At 48.0% G+C, this 20,010-nt stretch overlaps 2 protein-coding genes across 4 annotated transcripts in view; one reads left to right on the top strand and one right to left on the bottom strand.

Moving 5' to 3' along the window:
* Positions 1-20,010, bottom strand: part of RAB37 (RAB37, member RAS oncogene family) — a 63,467-nt gene that overhangs the window by 19,548 nt on the left and 23,909 nt on the right. The window lies entirely within an intron of this gene.
* LOC118533364 (CMRF35-like molecule 1) lies at positions 3,007-17,133 on the top strand. 2 transcript variants are annotated; one of them, XM_078066044.1, is made up of 7 exons: positions 3,007-3,136; positions 10,504-10,836; positions 12,229-12,280; positions 14,277-14,389; positions 15,434-15,456; positions 15,750-15,899; positions 16,319-17,133. In XM_078066044.1, exons 1-7 carry the CDS (start codon positions 3,097-3,099, stop codon positions 16,472-16,474), a joined length of 867 nt encoding a protein of 288 aa, XP_077922170.1. In that variant the 5' UTR covers positions 3,007-3,096; the 3' UTR covers positions 16,475-17,133. The 2 variants fall into 2 exon arrangements, with proteins under 2 accessions (XP_077922170.1, XP_035944503.2); XM_036088610.2 differs by having other exon boundaries at positions 12,181-12,280.

Here is a 20,010-nt window from a genome sequence, read left to right as displayed (position 1 = left end):
TTCTTTATGTATTCATTTTCCAACAATTATTTACTGAGCATCTACTATGTATCAGATGTGGTGTTAGCCACTGGGGATACAGCCCTCATGGATCTTCTAATCCAGAGTGGGAGAGACCCAACAAAACCAACCCTTTCAGTACAGGACCTCCTCCCCCCATGAATAGAGTGGGTTCTGAAAATATTGCAGTTTGCAAGTCCAAAGTGACCAAGAAAAGTAGCTTGAACAAGTCTCTGTTCCTTGTAACCAGGAGAACCCAATCAATGCATCGACACACATAGGTAATACACATGCATACACATTACATGTGTGCACCCAAATCACCATAGCACACACAGCGTGCATGCACACACACAACATACATGTGTGCACACATAGCATTAGCAGTGCAATACACATATATATACACAGCTCCCACACATGCTCACATACAAGCACAAACAGGCCACACATGTTCATCCATGCATGCACACATATCCACAAGCACTTATATTCATGCATGAGCATGTATTTGTGTGCGCACACACACATACACAGTTGCTTTATTTTTTTTTTTTAAAGATTTTATTTATTTATTTGAGAGAGAGAGAGAGCACAAGAGGGGGGAGCGGGAGAGGGAGAAGCAGACTCCCCGCTGAGCAGGGAGCCCGATGCGGGACTCGATCCCGGGACTCCAGGATCATGACCTGAGCCGAAGGCAGTCGCTTAACCAACTGAGCCACCCAGGCGCCCTACACAGTTGCTTTAGGGCAGGGGAACCTCAGATGATCCATCCAATCCTTTCTTTCACAGATGGGGACATGGGAGCCCAGGGAGGGAGCTGACACATGCAGAAGTTAATGGCCAAGCCAGGACTAGAGCCTCCAGTAGGTTTTGGAGGATGCAGGGCCCCCAGAGCAGCCTGACTTTCCTGTAGTCCCCAGAGGCACTTGTTTTGAGGAGCAGTCTTGCCACCATTCAGAGACACTCAGATAATTCTGTTCTTGACTCAAAAGAGAATTCTCCTTGTGTTACAGGATTTTTATTCCCGTGGTGCCCGCGGTTCTTGGTCATGCCGCTTCGAAGAATGAAGAGGTAGACCAGATGAAGAGTGGTGGGCAGCAAGGCAGAGTTTATTGAGCAAGAGTACAAAGCTCCCAGAGAGGGAGGGGACCCAAGAGGGTTGCCATTCTGGCATTCAAATCTTGGAGTTTTTATAAGCTCTTTTGCAGATGTATTTTGAGCATCTTGAGTGTGGGCCCGTGTGGATTGGCTGCTAAGATGTGTCGATCAGGGCTTTGATCACACACCCGTCTACCTATCAGGTTATTGTTCACATGTTGGTCTTTGGGGCTGACATCTGAAGACTAACTGCCTTAACTTGTGATAGTGACCAATGTTTTAAGGTTAATTGTTTTGTTTCAGGATGTTTTGCAAAAGTCACTTCTGCAGAGACTGCTAGATAGGATGCCATTGTGGTCCTGTCTAAGCTGTAAAACAGGATGCTAGTGTGGTTTTGTCTTAGCTGTCCTGGCTCCCTATTTTCTTGTTGGGACCCTGGCCCTGACTACCTAATTGTCCAACTAACTCCTAACACTTGGGTAAACTGGGCCCAGGAGCAGAGGGCCGGGCCACAGGCAGGACTTTGAGCAGCTCAGATACTGGTCATTCCTTACCCCCTATGTCCAAGAAAGGAAAGTTTACTCACAACCCTCAAAACATCTGCTCCCTTGTTTTTCAGGGATGTCCCAGCTTGCTTAACTCCTTGGTCATTTCCCCTGGAAGCCAAATACTACCCTTGTTTGCAGAGGCTGATGTCTCTCAGCATAACTGTACAGTGCAGAGGATGGGCTTGTTGAGCAATGGGAATGGAGGGCTGACCGAGCCCTCACTCCAGATTGTTGATCTTACCTCATGGTCTGGAGATATGTAAAGTGGAAAGCTGTCTCTGGCCACATCCTGGAAAAGCTTGGCTTATCAGCTGCTGTGTTTTTTTAATGTGTGTGCAAATAAGCCTCCTGCACACCTACTCATTCCTGATTAGGGTGTGAGGGGCTTATGTCCCTCCTTGGGACTCTCGCTTCTCAAGATGTCACAGGGTGTGTGTGACACTTAGCAAAACTGGCTCCAGGGGCAAAATATGAGAAAGGACACTATCATTTCCTGGCTTCTGTGCTCCACCCTGGGGCTTGCTGGCGTCCTGATGGGAGGGATGGGGAATGGGCACAAAGTTGTCAGAAAGAAGGAGTAAGACAGGCAAAGCTGGTGCTGACCTTCTTCTTACTTCCACAGGTAGTTATTATAAGGGGGAATATGAGGAATGAGGGGGTAGTAGCCATGAGCAATGAGCAGCTTTCTTCAGGAAGGAGGCCCTGGTATAACTGGCAAGTGTCTGGAGGATTCAGGTTGGCATCAATATCCACAGGCTCTTACTTGGTCTAAGGCACAGCCATGAGAGTTTCCAGTATGTTCTGAGGACAGAGGCCCCTCTTGCCCATTGGACCAGTAGGTCCCTGCTCACATACCCCTACTCTTTGAACCCCTTTCTTTGTAGTCTGGGGTTTGATACTCTCCACCTCCTCATTCCACTCTCTGGTCTAGAATCTCTCCTCTGGCTTTTGGCTTGGGCCCAAGCTCCCCTCAGCTGAATTCCTGACCTCCTGGGCTCCCAAGGCTACACCTGAAATTCCATGTGGCTGGTGTTGTGTCTCTCAGTTTCGGCTCTCCAAGACTTCTGTGATGGAGCTGGGTTCACTCTGCCCAGTCTTCCCATCAGAGGAGAAGGATTGAGTAAGAGCCAGCCCCACCCATTGGGTCTGTGTCTGCAAATTTCCACCAAAGCCTAGAAAGAGTAGCAAAGTCCTCCTTTTAGAGAATGCTTCGTGGCTGCAGACAGGAGGGTATTTCTAAAAAACTTACTCCTGATCACTGAGACTTGTTGCATTGCTTCTTGCCTTGAGATTTCACCCCTTCTACCTCCTTCCTCTTTTCGTTTCTTCACCAGTGGGAAGTGGCCAAAGGAGGAAGTTCAAGGGTGGGGAAAGCAGAAGGTTGGAAGATGCCGGAGCTAGGTCGGAGTTGACTGACTCCATCAAGGGGGGCTTGTGCGAAGAGAGAATGAACCTGCTGCTGCTCTTCCTCCTCTTCCAGCGTGCAGGTGAGGGGGGCCTGGGTCTGTACCAGAGAATAGCTTCTGGGGCAGGATGAAATGGCTGGTGGAGGGAGGAGGGGGCCCAGCAAGGGGTCCTTCTGGGAAACAGGCTCCATTTCTAAGCAGTTTCTCCAAGTAGTGAATCTGTGTGTGTCATCCACCCTATTCCTCACCCTGCACAAGGCATAATTCCTGACCACCCAGAGGTTGATTTTTCCAAATGGACTTGGACTGATGGGCCCCCCTGGTCTAAGAGAAACAGAGGAGCCCTGGTTGCTCAGGAGAGCTGGTGAACACTTGCTTCTGCACTGTCACCTTCGAGAACGCCTTATGAAGAAGGGAAGGAGTGAGGATGGAGGCGGCTTTGGAGGAAAGAAAGCAGGGAGTTTGCCAGACAGGGAGGGAGACGTGGTTCTAGGCATTTGGGGTAGAAGGAAATAGTAGAAGTTGCTGAGGGGCTGAGATGGGGATGGTGGTGGAAGGAAACTGTAAGTTGATGGATACCATTTTGATTAAAAATTAAGGGGATTTTCTGGACCTGGAAATGCTGGAGGGCCGCAGGGCTTGGTTTTGGGCTTCTCTCTCTAGAGCTCTAGAGCCATTCCCTCATTGATCTCCTCTCCTCTCTTGGCTTAAATACCACCTCTATTCAGATGACGCCTGATGTTGTAACATTAGCCTGGACATCACCCTGGACCCCAGAATCTTTTAACTGCCCATTCAACTCTCCACTAAGATGTTGACATTTCAAATGTGACCTGAGCATATCTTCCCCTCTCGAATTCCTTTCTCTTCCATCTTTGTGTTTGGCAAGCTTTGTGTTTGGTACTTTTCTAGGTACTCGGGCAAAACCTGAGGTCATTCATCTCTTCTCTCATATCCCATAATGATCCTTGGGAAATGCAAGCCAGATCCTGTCTTTCCTCTGGTCAAAACCCTCTAATGACTTCCTATCCTACTCAGAGTAAAAACATAGAGTTCTTCCAGAAGCTAAAAGGTGCACCTCCTTGTTCTCTCACCGCATCATCTCCCTGATCACCTCTTCTACTCTGCTCCCTCGGCTCAACCCACTGCAGCCAAAATGGCCTCTTAGATATTCTTTGAACATGTTAGGTACACTCCTGCCTCAGGGCCTTTGCACTTGTTGTTCTCTCTGCCCGGAATGCTCTTCTTCATATAGCCACTTTGATTCTCACTGAGGCTTGCGCTGATAAGAAACCTCATTAAAATAGCAATTCCCCTGCATTATTTTTCTCTATGTCTGAGTCCTCCCTTCCCCCACCTTGAGAGAACATAAGCCATAGGAAGGCAGGGATTTTTGCTCCTGCAAACATACGAGGTATAGATTAGACAAATAGCAAGTATTAGTTGAGTGAGTGAATGTAACTCATGGAGAGGGAAAAATAGGATTACCATACTCCCCATCTTTCTTTTTCATAGAACTGAACACTTGAAACTCTTGACATTAGCTGTAGAGGACATGCATTGCTCATGAGCATGTAAAATGGTGCAGCTACTTTGGAAAACAATTTGACATTCCTCAAAATGATAAACATGTGGTTACCACATGATCCAGCAATTCTACTCCTAGGTGTATACCCAAGAGAATTGAAAACATATGTCCATGTAAAAACTTGTTTGCAAATGCTCATGGCAACATTACTCATAATCGTTAAAAACTGGAAACAACCTAAATGTACATCAACTGATGGATGAATAAATAAAATGTGGCATACCCATACAATGGAATATTATTCAGCTATAAAAACAAATGAATACGGACACATGCTACAACACAGACCAACCTTGGAAACATTGTGCTAAGTGAAAGGATCCAGGCAAAAGAGGCCATCTATTGTACCATCCCATGCCTATGAAATATCTGAAATACCTAAATTCACAGAAAGGGGAGGTAGATTAGTGGCTGCGACGGGCTGGGGGAAGGAGTAAGGGAGAGTGACTGCTAATGAGTCAGGGGTTTCTTTTTGGGGTGATAAAAAGGAATTGGGTGTGGTGATGGTTGCAGAGCTTTGTGATTGTCCTAAGAACTGCTGAGTTGTACACTTTAAAAGGGTGAATTGTGTGGTATGGGAATCATATGTCAGTATGAACATAATCAAGGAGCAGAGGGAAGAATCAGGAGTGGTGGAGTTCTCCTGGTAGAAAAGTCTCTGGGTAGCATTTGGCATTGTGTGGATCTGAGGCTCTGGAAGAAGGTGTTCACGGCAAGTGGACAGCCCTTTATGATTTGTGAGTATTTTACGTGGTCGAATTTGATCATTCCATCAGTCAGAGAAATGAAAATGATACTTCCAAGAAGTGGTAGGTGCTGTAAGGAGACCTGAGCTAGGTGACCTGACAGTGAGCCTCAGGAAGCAGGGGGTTGGCGCTATCGATGGCGTGGGCTGCAAGGAGCCTCTGGGAGGAGATGTCTGAGCAGAGGCCTGGAGGACGAGAAGGAGCAAGCACTTAGGATCAGGGGCAGGTTTTCAGGCACAGGCCAACAGTGAGCACAAAGGCTGTGATAGGGACATGAGCCTGGCCTGAGCAGGCCTGAGGAATGGACGAGCTGTGTGGCTTCCTCACATGCTTCAGAACAGCCTGGTGGGGCAGACTGGGAGAATATCACTGTGTCTGGGGGAAAAGTCTTAGGGGAGGAAAGTGACATGTCCAGGACCATAAAGCTGGTAAAGGCAAAGCTGGGATGGGTCGTAGGAATGAAGAAGGCAGATCTGGGTGAGACTTTAGGCAAATCAGCAGGGCAGCGAATGCACAGAAAGGACTGCTTCTTTTTTCCCCCTGACATCTGGAAACAGGGGAAGTTGGTGAGCAGATGTGAGAGTAGCACTGGTGTGTGTGTGCGTGTGTGTGTGTGCGCGTGTGTACCCGCGTGATCAAGGCAGAGTGGGCACATAAACTGGAAGCCAGCAAGCACAGCTGTGTGCTAAGCAGGAACCTGGTCTGTGCTGTGAACCTTTGTGCCCCCCTCACTAGCCTCTCCCACTGAACTTCCCGTAACAAGCAACCAATTTACCCTGCACCGCTTCCCACTTCTAAAGAGTTCATTGTTTCCAAGGTATACAAGGAAAAAACACCAACCAGAGTTCCCACTGGCTTTACACCTTCACTTTCTGTGAGAAAGGAAGAGATTGGTATCCTGTATTTTCAGAGAAACATTAGCTGCTTTGTCCACCTTCAGCCTCACCATAAGTGGTGGCAGACGGGGACAAGACCCACGTGTGCTGGCCCAGAGTGGAGACTGGCTGACGTCCTGTGCTGTGTTGGAGTTGGGGTCCATCCTGTCCCTCTCTGATGGTGAGCCTGTCACCTCCCCCTGGGGCTCAGCTTCTTCCTCATCTAGGATTACTCTCGATCCACTAGTCTGGGAGTAACCATGCCTGTTGAGGATGCTGCTCCTTGGGGCTCAAGGCTGCCTTCTTTTTTTTTTTTTTTTAAGATTTCATTTATTTATCTGAGAGAGAGAGTGAGATAGAGGGAACATGAGCAGGGGGAGCGGCCGGCAGGGGAGAGGGAGAAGCAGACTCCCCGCTGAGCAGGGAGCCCGATATGGAGCTCGATCCCAGGACCCTGGGATCATGACCTGAGCCGAAGGCAGACGCTTAGCGACGGAGCCACCCAGCGCCCCCCTCAGGGCTGCCTTCTGTGTCAGGAGGGTTCAGACAGCAGGGCTGGTGCTCTGCCGAGGTTGGTGGGGAGTGGGCCCCCGGAAAGATGGTTCCAGGAAGCGAGTGGAGCAGACAGTTCAAGAGTGGGGGCCCAACTCCGGTACTCAGGTGAGATGGGTGAATGCCACCTTAAGAGTTTCCTAAGGCTGTCGGGACAAATTACCACACACTTAGTGGCTTAAAACAACACAAATTTATAATGTTACAGTCTGGAAGTCAGAGTCTAAAAGGGTCACCAGGGCTGCGTTCCTTCCGGTGGCTTTGGGGGAGAATCAGATCCCTTGACTTTTCCACAGCCCGGAGGCTGCCATGTCCTTGGTGTGTGGCCCCACCTCATCTTCAATGTCCCTTCTCCTGCTCTGACTCTGACCCTCCTGCCTCCCTCTGAGAAGGACCTTGGGCCCACCCAGATGCTCCAGGATAATCTCTCCATCTCAAGATCCTTAATTTAGTCACATCTACAAAGTCCCATTTTGCCATGTGAGCTTTACCATATTATACAGGTTCTGGGGATTAGGACATAGACATCCTTAGGAAGCCAGTATTCTGCTCACCATGCCACGGAACCGCCCTGTCCAGGCATTATTCCCCAGCCCACCCCCCGCCATCATTTTGAAAGTAATAAATGCTCATTGTTGATACTTAGGAAATTACAGAAAAAAAATGAAGAGTTAGGAAAAATAAAAAACTTTATGTCCCTGATCTTTTTTTTTTTAAAGATTTTTTATTCATTTATTTGAGAGAGAGAGAATGAGAGAGAGCAAGCACATGAGAGGGGGGAGGGTCAGAGGGAGAAGCAGACTCCCTGCCGAGCAGGGAGCCCGATGCGGGACTCGATCCCGGGACTCCAGGATCATGACCTGAGCCGAAGGCAGTCGCTTAACCAACTGAGCCACCCAGGCGCCCTATGTCCCTGATCTTAATGCCCAAGGCAACCTGATGTTCATTTAATATTTTTACTTATTTCCTTTTAATCTGTTCTTCTATGCATATTTTAAAAGTTGGTTGAGATTATGCTGTATATGATGTTTTAAAAAAACATTTTCACTTCCTTTGAGGATTTTCCACATAATTAACAGTATTTCTAAGCATAATTACCAGTGTCTGCATTATATTTCGTTGTCTATTTATTTCCCTGATTGATGGATGTTAACCTTGTCTCCTTTATTTTTGCTCTTTAAATAATTATGTAATGAATCTTGGTGCATATGTTTTTGTTAGCTTCTCTGATTATTTCCTGAGGACCAAATCCTAGGCATATGATCACTGGAGGAAAGTTCACGATGATTTTGATACATAATCGCCACATTGCTTTCGGTAATGGTTGAACCCGTTACATCCTTGCCAGCAGCTTCTCCGTGTGTCCCTGCCATGTCACCCATGTCAGCAATATAGTAGTCACAAAAACTTGGTTGGTTTCTTATGTGAAAATGACATCACTTTAAAGTGTTTTCATTTGCTAGATTATGGAAATGGAACACTTCCAATTTTATCATCCACCTGAATTTCCTCTTTGTGACTTGCCTTTTCTTGCCCCTTACCAATTTTCTAAATGGAGCCTTAATGTGCGTCTTTTATACACTCTTTCAAAAAAATGATTATTAATCCTTTTCTACATTATTGGTTCTAAATATTTCTTGCAGTCTGTTCTTTGCCTCCCTTCAGTCGTTTTGGGGGTATATCCAAGTGTTACATTTATAAACGGCCAAATTCACAGACTCTTGCGTGATGTCTTCCATGAATTTTTAAACTTAGAAAGTGCTCCCTTGGGCGCCTGGGTGGCTCAGTTGGTTAAGCGACTGCCTTCGGCTCAGGTCATGATCCTGGAGTCCCAGGATCGAGTCCCGCATTGGGCTCCCTCCTCAGCGGGGAGTCTGCTTCTCCCTCTGACCCTCCCCCCTCTCATGTGCTCTCTCTCTCATTCTCTCTCTCAAATAAATAAATAAAATCTTGAAAAAAAAAAAAAAGAAAGTGCTCCCTTTCATTCAGAAATATTATAAAGGCTCACTTCTGTGTTCTTCTAGTTTAAGAAGTGATTACTATTATATGTTGACCTTCTTAATCTCCCTGTGTTTACCTAAGTGGAGCACGGGGAGAGGTGACAGGATCCAGCCACACTTGTGGGAAACCCTTCCCCTCCCCACTTATCTTTTTAGTGTCCTATGGTACAAAAGACCACACATTGTATGACTACGTGTACATGAAATGTAGATTTCAAAATAAAGAAATCTATAGACAGGACGTAGGTTAGTGGGGGAGCAAATCAGGAGTACAGGGTTTCTTCTGAGGTGATGAAAACATTCTGGAAATAGAGGTGATGGTTGCACAGCTCTATGAATATCCTAAAAACCCCAGAGTATATGCTTTAAAATTAAGAGTAAAATTTATGATATGTGAATTATATCTCAATTTTTAAAATGGACAAAAGTAAATTCTTAGCCTTAAACACACTTTAATTCATTTTAGAAAGGAAGAAAATTGGTCACTGTCTTTAACTTAGCAAATTGGAAGAGCACAAGTAGTAATCTTGAGGAAAGAGGAGGAATAAAATCACATATATGAGAAATTAATAACTTAGGAAATAAAAACTAATCTCAAAAGTGGTTTAATGCAGGAGAAAAACAAGGAGGAGAGGAGGAGAAACAGAAGGAGGACATCCTGCAGCAGGTGTAATCCACACAAATCACAGACCGCATGTGGTCAGAACGTGTAATAATAACAGATACGGACATTTTAATTATAAAAGGATACTTCCTAATGCAGGACTTTATGCTAATACATACTCCATGAAATAGGTTAAATTTCTGTGAAAAACAAACCAAAACAATAGAACAGATTCAAGAACCATCAAAGAACTTGAATATTCAATACTCAAGGGAATTCAACAATATTCAGAGGGAAAACACTTTCCAGTAATCAAAGTATTTGTCCCAATAACGAATTTGCCAGATAGTTTTGTAGATAATTTCTTAGGATTCTAAAGATACAGAAATTCCTTTGCTCTATTTATGTACTGATCTTGGCACATGGAAAAGATATAAATCTGCCAGATTAATTGTGTAAAAGGAGCATCTCATATCAAACCTCAGCAGACAGCACAAAGAAAATTCCAGAAAAGAGCCTTCCTTAGGACTATAGGGCTGGAGCTGAGTACTGACAGCCAGGGTCAGCTAGCAGGCGGGGTTTGTGTGGCCACACTCCATTGCTGGTGGAGACATTTCGAGTGAAGCCAGTGTTTTCAAATTGAGAGGTTCCACACAAAATCCGGATTCCTGGCTACTCTAGAAAAATGAAAAGATCTGAAGCCACAGAGCCCATATCTTGCACGAGGACAATAGGCTGAAGTGGACTGGGGCCATGCCTTCCACTGGGTCATTTGCTCTCCATATGACATTGACCACAGGGAGGGGGAGGAGTGGATTATCGGAAGCTGTCATTGCTCAGTGTGGACATTTTTGTTTCTCTGAGATGTATAGTTGTGCTCTTTGGTGATTTCTGTGGTGGCTTTGACCCAGTGGAGTTTTGAAGGACAAAGATCTATCTTGTGGAAGGTGTATTCCCTCTTTGACTGTTACTCAACTCATCAGGCTCTTGGGTTTATTGGGGCTACTTGTGATGCAGGAGTTTGTGGCTCTGCCCTCAAGGGGTGGAGTGGGGTGTGACAAGCACATGGCTTTGTGTTTTCAGGCTCATCTGCCCTCGTAGCAGTGTCCAATGCAGTGAGTGGCCCAGTGCGGGGCTCACTGACCGTGCAGTGTCGCTATGAACCTGGGTGGGAGACCTACAGTAAGTGGTGGTGTCGAGGAGCTGAGTGGAGACGCTGCCGTATCCTCGTTCGAACTGATGGATCAGAGCGGGACAAGAAGGCTGACCGAGTGTCCATCAAGGACAATCACAAATTGCGCACATTCACTGTGACCATGGAGGAGCTCAGGTGGAACAATGCAGACACTTACTGGTGTGGGATTGAGAGAACTGGACCTGACCTTGGGGTTGAAGTTAAAGTGACCATTGACCCAGGTAAGAGTATGTGTGGGTGTGGAGGTGTCTCTTCAGGGTCTTCTCTGTCCTGGTCCCTGAGGTTCCTCTCCAGTGACTTAAGGCCACTCGGAGCGAACTGTTACACAGGGGGGTTGAGTCCTGAGTTCTTCTAGGACCCCAACTGACCTCATGGGTTGGGAGGGACAGGGCTTCTCTTAGATGCTCTCATGGCTCCCAGGACCTCCTCCAGGATGGGATCAAGCCTTTCTGGGCACCTGTTTCTCTGCACAGCACAGTGCTTGAGTCTATTGTCCATAGAGATCAAGGTCATGGTCCCAGTTTCATCCCAGCACCAGCAGAGACCAAAGGACCTTCTTCCTTGGGACCCAGAGAACCCAATTCCTGCTAATGCTTTCCTGGACCTCTGGTGCCCACATGTCCCTGCTCATTCTGGAGTTTGGGGCCAGGCTATTCCCACTCCCTGTTCCATACCCAGGCTGAGAGGGAAGAGGCCCAGCACAGTGGGGGTTCTGTGGTTGATTCCTGACGTCCGAAAAGGCCTTCCCAGTCGAAAGGCTGCATTTCTGGTGCCTGAAATCCCATTACAGGCCATATATGCATTTGGGTCTAATGATGTTCTCTTCTTAAGTACTTCTAGAATGCAGACACTCCTGGGAGGGGGCAGCTCAGAGGTCCCAGTGCCTTGGTTTGAATGAGCTGGTCTGTTGGGCTCTGCTTCCCTGACCCCCAGATAAGAAGCACCAGCTCACAGGGCACTTGTGGCCAGGGGACAGCACGGAGTCCACAGAGCCCCCACCCTACCTGAACCTGTGAGGCGTGTTACTGTTGCAAAGGGTAGCACTTTCACTGTCTCACTGAACCTGGAAAATGTTCCTGAGAAGTGACTCTCCTCCCTGTAGAAGCTTAGTAACTTGCCCAAAGCAAAGGCTCTTCCTGAACATTATGAGTTTGTTCAGGGGTGGTCCTGAGCTTAGAAGTCACAGATCTTGGGAGTGTTATAGCCACCAGGCCAGCTCCTCCTTCTGCTCCTGTCCTTTCTGGATAAATGAGACTGGGGGAGGCATTGGCAGACACCTTGTCATAGGCAGTGGCTGAACTCCAGCTGCCTTTGGCCTGAGGTAACATTAGGCCCCCTCTAATCCTTCCAGGGCCCGCTTGACATCCTCCCTGGACCTGTACCCAGTCCTTCCTGCCTCTGAGGCTGAGTCTCCTAGTGGCCAGGGAGATATGAGCAGTCCAGGCTATAGAACTTTCCCATAGCCCAGCTCCAGGCTCCCCCGCCCACCCCAGGCTCAAAGCCACGTGCAGGGCCGTGGGCAGGTGAGCAGGCTGAATAGTGCATAATCTGGTTTGTATGCTTAGCACCAGCTACAATATCAACCACCACCACCTCAACCACCATGTCCGCAGCACCAGCAGAGACCAAAGGCCCCCCGACTGTGAGCCACCACTCCAATGGCAGGTAAGCCAGCTCCGGTGCACTGTTCCCTGCGGTCGACTTGGCCCAAACTCCTCCAATGAGGGGACCTTTGCAGTCCCAGGTGCCAGCCAGAGCTTGTCCCGAGACCATTTTCCTCCTTTGAGAGGGTGAGGATGCCAGGGGCTCTTCCCACTTGCTATCAGGCCCCACAGTGTCCTTGGAGCCCCTCAGATCCTTCCTCCTGGAGCCCAGTACAGTTTGTAGATGTGTTGGTGCATTCACTCTTCTATCTCATTTTTACTGAATTAACTTCTACATGGCCAGCCCTTTGTTGAGCTCTGGAGGCATAGACATGGAGCTGCCCCCCAGGAGCTCAGCGTGCAGGGTGGGAGACTGACGAGCAGGTAGTCAGTGCAGATGGTGTGACCACTGTGTGTGTGTGTGTGGGGTACCAATATCGTAGGGCCACAGGGACAGCTCTTGGTCCAAATGCCAGGAGAACAGGGAGGACTTGGAGACATCCTGTTTCCCCTAATTACCGTTATGGCAAGAATAGCAGTACTGATGTTTGCCCCATCTTGAGAGCACCTGTCAGCTCACAGAGGGCTTTTCTGTCCATTGTCTGTTAATTCTTGGACCCTGCTTCATGAGGACGAGTAGGCAGATACAAATGCCCATTTTATAGAGGAAGAAACTGAGTCTCTCTCATGCTTCTTAGCACTCTGCCCAGCCAATGCAGCTGAAGTGGCTTTCTGGAAGCTCAGAGGCCTCTTTCCATCGCCTCCTTGGCCCTTTTGACTTTGTTTCTAGACTTGCTGTGATCTCCTTTTGCTGGGCTTTCTTGTAGAATCTGGATGGGAGGTCCCCAATTCTTCTACCCCCACCCAGGACCCCCTCTCTTCACCTCTCCCATTTGCCCTCTGTTTCAAAAGTTTCTTTTTACTAACCTGCTTTTAATAAGTAATAGTTAAAGAGTTTCCTCTTTTTATGAATCAAAGCTGTATATAAGTATCAATTAGGGTCTTTGATCAGCATGAGATGGATTCATTCATTTATTCATTCAAATAATTATTGAGCCCCCACTCATGCCTATCACTCTCTTGGGGAATAAAGAGGGTACTAGGAAGAACAGAATGATCAAGCTGTCTGCATTCCAGGTACTTACAATTGAAAGATAATTAATGTGCCAGATAGAGTTAATTAATTCATCGATTGATGAGTTTATTCTATAAATTCTGTGATTAGTGGTGAATAAGAGATAGTCTTTGCATTAGACTCAGGCTCAGGCTGCCTTAACAAAGCACCACATCCCGGGCCACTTCAAGAACAGATGTTTATTTATACACAGTCTGGAGGCCAGAAGCTGAGATCAAGGTGTCAGCATGGTTGGCTCCTTCTTGGGGCTCAAAAGGAGAATGTGGTGGCTTTTGGCCATCCTTGTTACTCCTTGCTTTATGGCACCGTGACCTCAATTTCTTCCTCTGTTGTCACATGGCCTTCTTCCTTCGCATATCTGTGTGTGGCTAAATTTCCCTCTTGTAAGGACACCAGCTATTGGGTTAGGACCCCTCCCAATCCAATAGGACCTCATATTAACTTGATTACACCTGCAAAGATCTTATTTCCAACTAGGTCACCTTCACAGGTTCTGAATGAACATGAATTGTGGGGGTGGGGGACACTCTTTAATCCAGTACAGCAGGGGCAAGTGTAGAAGCGGAGAGACCTTTCTTTTTTTTTTTTTAATTTTTTTATTGTTATATTAATCCCCATACTTGGAGAGACCTTTCCAGAGCCCGTTGCCATACAATTTCCGTTAGGTGTCTAGACCCACAGAAACATTGTGGAACCCTCCTATCCTTTAAAAAAAATTCCTTTTTTACCATCTCTGAGGACACCCAGGAGTGGGGTTCCCAGGCTAGAAACCCCAGGCTTGCAGGTCAAAAGGTGTGTGGCCCTCCTTGCTACCAGGTGGCCGGGGTGCGGCCCAGAAGCAGGAGGTGGGCCGGGGTGCATGGTGTTCTTTTATTGTTTCCAGCGCTAACTCCATGAAGCTCAGCATCCTGATTCCCCTCATCTTGGCTGTGTTGCTGCTTCTCCTGGTGACGGCCTCACTCTTGGCCTTGAGAAAGATGAAGCAGCAGAAGAGAGGTGATCAGATATGGCTGACGCTGCGCTGGGGCTGGGCTGGGCTGGGTGGGAGTGTGGGGCTGATGGCTGGCTCTGCTTCCACATTCTCACGGTAAATGCACCCCCCTCCTCAGAACTCACTAGGGTCTCAGCTCTTTTGGGGTGCTCTCCAGCACCCCTCCCCCGTCACAGCCTGGGGACTCTTGTAGTCAAGGAGGAGTGGGGGCTCATTCTTGCTCATCACGTTTCCTCCCCAGTGTATGTCTGCGACCTAAGTTCTAAGTACTTTCTGTGCTCCTCAATATCTAGGCTTTTGAAACTAAAAACCAGGAGAAAAGAACTTATTTCTGTGTTGTCTATAAAATTGGGGGTGGGTGGGCAGAGAGAAACAGGAACCACAAGCACTTGAAAGTTGGCCCATCAGATGCTGACCCGGCTTGTGCACCTCACTCAGAGGGCAGCCTGGAGGGGACATTCGTGTGCTAGGATTGGCCAGGCACCAGTGATGCAAGGAGGGGACAGGCTCAGCCGCCCAGCAGCCCACAGCCCACCTGAAGACTAACTGGAATTCATTGGGTTAGAGGCGACAAGACAGATAGAAATCAAGTACCGTGGAGCCGAAGACGGAGGGATTCAGCACCCTGGGTAGCTGGGAAGACAGGTGTGACTTTGAGTTGACTCCTGAGTGACCAATCTAGTAGAGAAATGGGGGCATTCCAGGCAGGATTTCTGGCAGAAGTTAGTCTGAGCCTGCAATTGCACAGAAGGAAACTTAACCCCAGGGACGCCAATTGGTGGCAGGGCCACCCGATCAGCTGATTGTCCTTCTGTGATGTGGGGGAGATGGGCGAGGTGTCCTTATTTCTCAGGTGGAGAACTGAAAGCTCAAAGAGGTGAAGTGACCAATGTCACAGAGTGTGTCATCTGAGGAGTCAGAACCAGGTCTCATCTCTCTGAGCCTGGAGCCCAATTCACCTCTTTTCTTCCAGATTTCTCTTCCCCAGACCTGGGGGCCCTGCGAGTCTAGGGGTGGGCTTTCTAATTCTGATTGTTTTTGTCTTTTAGCTGCTGGGATATCCCCAGAGCAGGTAAGAGAGTCCCTGAGGTCAGACCAGAGACCCCAGACAGCTCCTTTCTCTCCGTCCTCATTTTCCTTCTCCCAGGAGCACTGAGGTCCAAACATATCAGACAAACTATATGCCCAAGTGTCTGTGTGTTCACGGCCTGGGAGGATGGGGGGTGGACTCTGGAAACAGCCAGAAGGGGGAAGGGCTGGAAAGGAGCAGGTGTGGGGGTTGCAGAGGAAGCTGGGAGAGGGGGACCCAGGGAAGCACAGGGTCTGTGTCCCTCTGGGGAAGACGACCTGGGCTTTCTTTCCAAGGTGGTCCAGCCCCCAGAGGGGGACCTCTGCTATGCAAACCTGGCTCTGGAGCCAACCAGCACCTCCCACAACTCCTCCCAGAAGAAGGCCTGTACAAAGTCCTCCTCCTCTGCCCTGGATAATCAGCAGGAAGTGGAATATGTCACCATGGTGTGTACTTGGTGGGGCTGCTGTGGGGCTTGGAGCCAGATCTGCCATTGCCCCTGCTCTGAGGATGGGCTTTCTCCCTCCCGTGGGGGCACAGAGGAGGAGGGGCAGGTGCTGGGTCAAGCCATAGCCATTGAAAGACTTGCCTGTGTAGCTCCCCCAGACTTTGGGCTTTTGGAAGTGTCTCCATAGCTGGCCTCAGCACTGGGGGACTCAGAGTCCCGTTAGACATGGCCCTTATGCTTGGCAGCAGAGACCTGGACAGGCCTGGGATTCCATGTGAATTGTGCTGCCCTAGCGTGGAGTGGAGGGAGGGTCTTCTGCCCTGAAGGCTCTGTGCCCCCACCTCATCCAAGTCCTTCTCCTTCCCTGGGCAAAGCCTCTTGCCTGCCTCTCTGACCCCTTGGGAATCTTTATTACAGGCCGCCCTTCCGAAGGAGGACATTTCCTACGTGGCTCTGTCTTGGGAGCCTTTGAATGAGGAGTCAACCTATTACAACATGAACTACCATGTTGCCCACGTTCCCAGCAGGAGCCACGAGGAATCCATGGAATACAGCAGCATTAGGAGATCTTAGCCTGAGCTCCAGGCTCCCCTCTTGAACCCCACATGAGGCCTGTGAGCATGTTCCTGCCCTGTCTGCTTTCTGCCCCCATTCACTTCACGAGGACCAACCAGGGACTGAAGCCTCGGCCTTGTCTCAGGGGGCTTTCGGGAGGTAGATAGGGGTCTCTCTACATCTCTTTTTCTCCCATACAGCTTAAGAGGGGTTGGGGATATGCTCTGGAGTTGCTGAGGGAGTAATAATGATAATGATAATAATAATAATTAACCTTTATTTATTGCTTAACATGTGTGGTGGGCTGAATAATGGCCCCCAAAGTTCTCTGTGTCCCAATCCCCAGAACCTGTGAATATGGCAAAAGGAGCCACGTGGATGTATGAAGTTGAGGGTTTTGAGATGAGGAGAGTATTCTGGATTCTCCATGTGGGCCCTAAATATAATCACAAGGGTCCTTGTAAGAAGGAGGCAAGAAGGTCATAAGAGGAGAAGGCAGCCGATGACAGAGGCAGAGGTTGGAGTGATGTGGCCAGAAAAGGCAAGCAATGGATTGTCCCCTGGAGCCTCTAGAAGGAACCAGCCCTGCCAACACCCTGACTTTAGTCCAGTGAAACAGATTTTGTCCTTCTGGCCTCCAGAATTATAGGAGAATAAATTGATGTTGTGTTAATGAATTCAGTAAACGTGTGGTCATTTGTTATGGCATCGACAGGAAACAGATATGCTATGTGGCAGGCACCTTCCCCAAATTCTCTACCCCCAGTGACTAGCTGAATCCTTGCAACAACACTATGAGGGCGTCTTTATCATTGCCTCCATTTTACAGATGAGGAATCGAGGTGCAGAGAGGTTCAGTGATGTACCAAGTTTTATCGCTAGGAAGCGGAGGAGTTGAAATTTGAACTTGGGCATTTGGGCTCCCGAGTCTGGCGTCTGGGCCACTGTCCTGCATGGCACGTCTAAGGACGAGGGGGTATGAGCACTACTCGTGCAGGGATTGTTAGCGAGTATTCACAGGTGCCGGACTTACCACCTCTGTTCTAGAGTCCTGGCAGCCCTCCCTCCAGAGTATGTCCTGAATCCCAGGATGGTGGCATGGCTCGTTGTGTCTGTGGTTACCGGCCAAGTCCAAGCAACCAGCCAGTCCCCTGCCCGCTGTCCTTCTTTCCTTTCCAGCCCCAGAGACCATACTCCTTCCAGCAGCCAAAGTGATCTTTTTATTTTTATTATTATTTTTTTTTAATTTATTTATTTATTTTTTTTTTAATTTTTTTATTCAAAGTGATCTTTTTAAAACACAGACCTGGTCACTTGCTGCTTATCACCTTCTGGTGGCTTCTTCTGCATGCAGCAGGAAGTCCCGGGGAAGTACAGGTCCCTGCCTGCCCCTATGACCCCAGCTCCAGCCACCCTCCTTTTGAAAAGATGAAGCTTAAGAAAAAAAAAAAAAAAAAGAAAAGGCGAAGCTTGCTCTTTTCTCAGGGCATTGACACTTGCTGTATCTTCTTTCTGGAATGTTCTCCTCACAGATGTGTGACCAGTTAGCTTCTTTTATCATCACATCTTAGCTCAAATGTCCCCTCCCAGAGTAGACTTCCCTGACCACCTTGAAGGCAGTAGCTCCTGCCACTACCTCCAATTTCACTCTGTCCTGTTGCCCTGTCTTACTTCCTCCATAGCAGGCACAGCTTTATGAACTTATTTATTGGCATGTGGGTTTATTGTTTCCCCCCTCCACTAGGCTGCAGTTTGCCTGAAGGTGAGGACTTAGTCCCTTACTGCTGTATCCTCCTGCCTAGTTTTAAGGTCACATACATTGCGGATGCTTGAATGTTTTTATGTTGCCTTGAATGAATAAATAATGCGACGGTCCAGGCATGGGAACACGGGGCAAGCTTTCAGGAGCAGGGACACCTGTGTCTGTCATTCTAGGAAAAGGGTCCTGAGCCACCTGGGCAATCAAAGGAATTTCAGCATCAAACTCCCAGAAGCATGAAGTGGAGAGATTTCTTTCTCCCCTCCTAAAGCCAGGGGAGGCAGGAGGGGCCATGATTCCTCCTAACTGGAGGACAAAGTTCCGTTACTTCACTTAGGTCTCTTTTGGTGGGCGCTGGGATGAAGCATCAGGGAAAGGAGTCATGGTTTGGGTAGAAATGATGAGCTAACCTCGGGCTACAGGCAGGTGCCCCAGCAGGTACAAGGGCTCTAGTCGTGTTTATGGGCTGCTGTTAGTGTGTCCTGGGGTTGCCCAACTTCTCACAGCTACAGATACCCCAGGTGGTCTGGGGGAGGTGGCCTTGGTGGATGTCCATCCCAGCATGCGTTGCTCTCTGCTCCTGTTCCCACTCCCTGAATGATGATTCCCTAGAACCTCAAGAGCAGTACCATCCTGGGGAAATTTGCAGAGTCTAGGCAAACTTAAATATTATTGGGCTGGTCATTTAAGCTGGCTGGGTCAGTGAGACTGTTTTGACCCAGAGCAAGAAGTGGCTACAGAGGGATCTTTAAGTGAAAAAGCTCAAAGCAGAACAAGACTAGAGTGAGTCGAAGTATAAGAATAATAGAAAGCCTTGGGCCAGTGCATCACTGTGCCATTTTAGCTATTGTGCATAAAGTAGCTTTATTGCTGAGTTTTTTAGCAACCAGCACACAAACAGAACCTGTAAGTACATGGTTATTCTGGATAGTAAGGAATTCATTTTTTCTGGTAATCTATCACAGAAACTAGTGAAAGTTAGAGCCTTGACAGTTCTGATGTAAATCTAGAATCACAGGGAAGACTAGAATTGAGTTCAGTTTGGTTTGGCTGGAGGAATCTGGTTGATTCTGCCTTTATCTTGACGTTACATATGGGCTGGAAATGGAAGGTTCTGGCAGCCTAGCTGAACTGAGGAAAGAAAGGTATATCCACTTAGAAAGACAGATCCACTCTGATCACATTTGATTGCCTTATTCAAGCTTCCAAAAGATGTCTGCCAGATATGTCACTAGAGATAATGTCTTTATCCAAAATTCCAGCCATCTGGATTGGTGGCTGTCTGAAAAGGGACCTTTTCTTGTCCTGAGAGGTGAGGTTGACTAGCTCATGACAGTTGTGAAAGCTGTCCGGTCCGTTCTACATTCTGCAGCTGGACTGAGCAGATTTCTGACTGGTGGTCCTCACGGAAAGCACTCGGGTTCTCCGGGTTTGGGTCATGACTGTAGGGATCCACCCTGCATCCAGCCCAATTTATTCAAGCTTGAACTGAAATTTAGAGAGCGCTGGGGGGAAGTAGTCAAGGCCAGGGGAAGGGAGGCAAACATATACAAGCAGTCTGAAAGGAAACTGTTTCATAATGTTTATAGATTGGTATCTTGGTGTTGTCTCAGTCATATCCGGCCACTCCATAAAGATTTTGCTAAGGCAGATGATAGGTGACAGACTAGCACCTTTACCGTAAGAATGAGGAAGTTCAGATATGGTTCCTCTGGTCTGAGTGGGATTTTGCTCTGTGGTTTCTAGGAAAGCACATTCTGTTCAGACAAACTCCAAGATATTTAACCACTCAGCT

The sequence above is a fragment of the Halichoerus grypus genome, chromosome 2 (genome assembly GCF_964656455.1).
Source record: "Halichoerus grypus chromosome 2, mHalGry1.hap1.1, whole genome shotgun sequence".
NCBI lineage: Eukaryota > Metazoa > Chordata > Mammalia > Carnivora > Phocidae > Halichoerus > Halichoerus grypus.
The sequence above is the reverse complement of the archived record's forward strand: the minus strand, read 5'-3'. Positions and strand labels throughout refer to the sequence as shown.

Bases quoted from the DNA above. Each gene is read 5' to 3' on its own strand.
- LOC118533364 (XM_036088610.2), top strand. From the start codon at position 3,097: ATGAACCTGCTGCTGCTCTTCCTCCTCTTCCAGCGTGCAG. The intron at 12,281-14,276 runs GTAAGCCAGCTC...TATTGTTTCCAG, and splicing joins AGCCACCACTCCAATGGCAG to CGCTAACTCCATGAAGCTCA. The intron at 14,390-15,433 runs GTGATCAGATAT...TTTGTCTTTTAG, and splicing joins GATGAAGCAGCAGAAGAGAG to CTGCTGGGATATCCCCAGAG.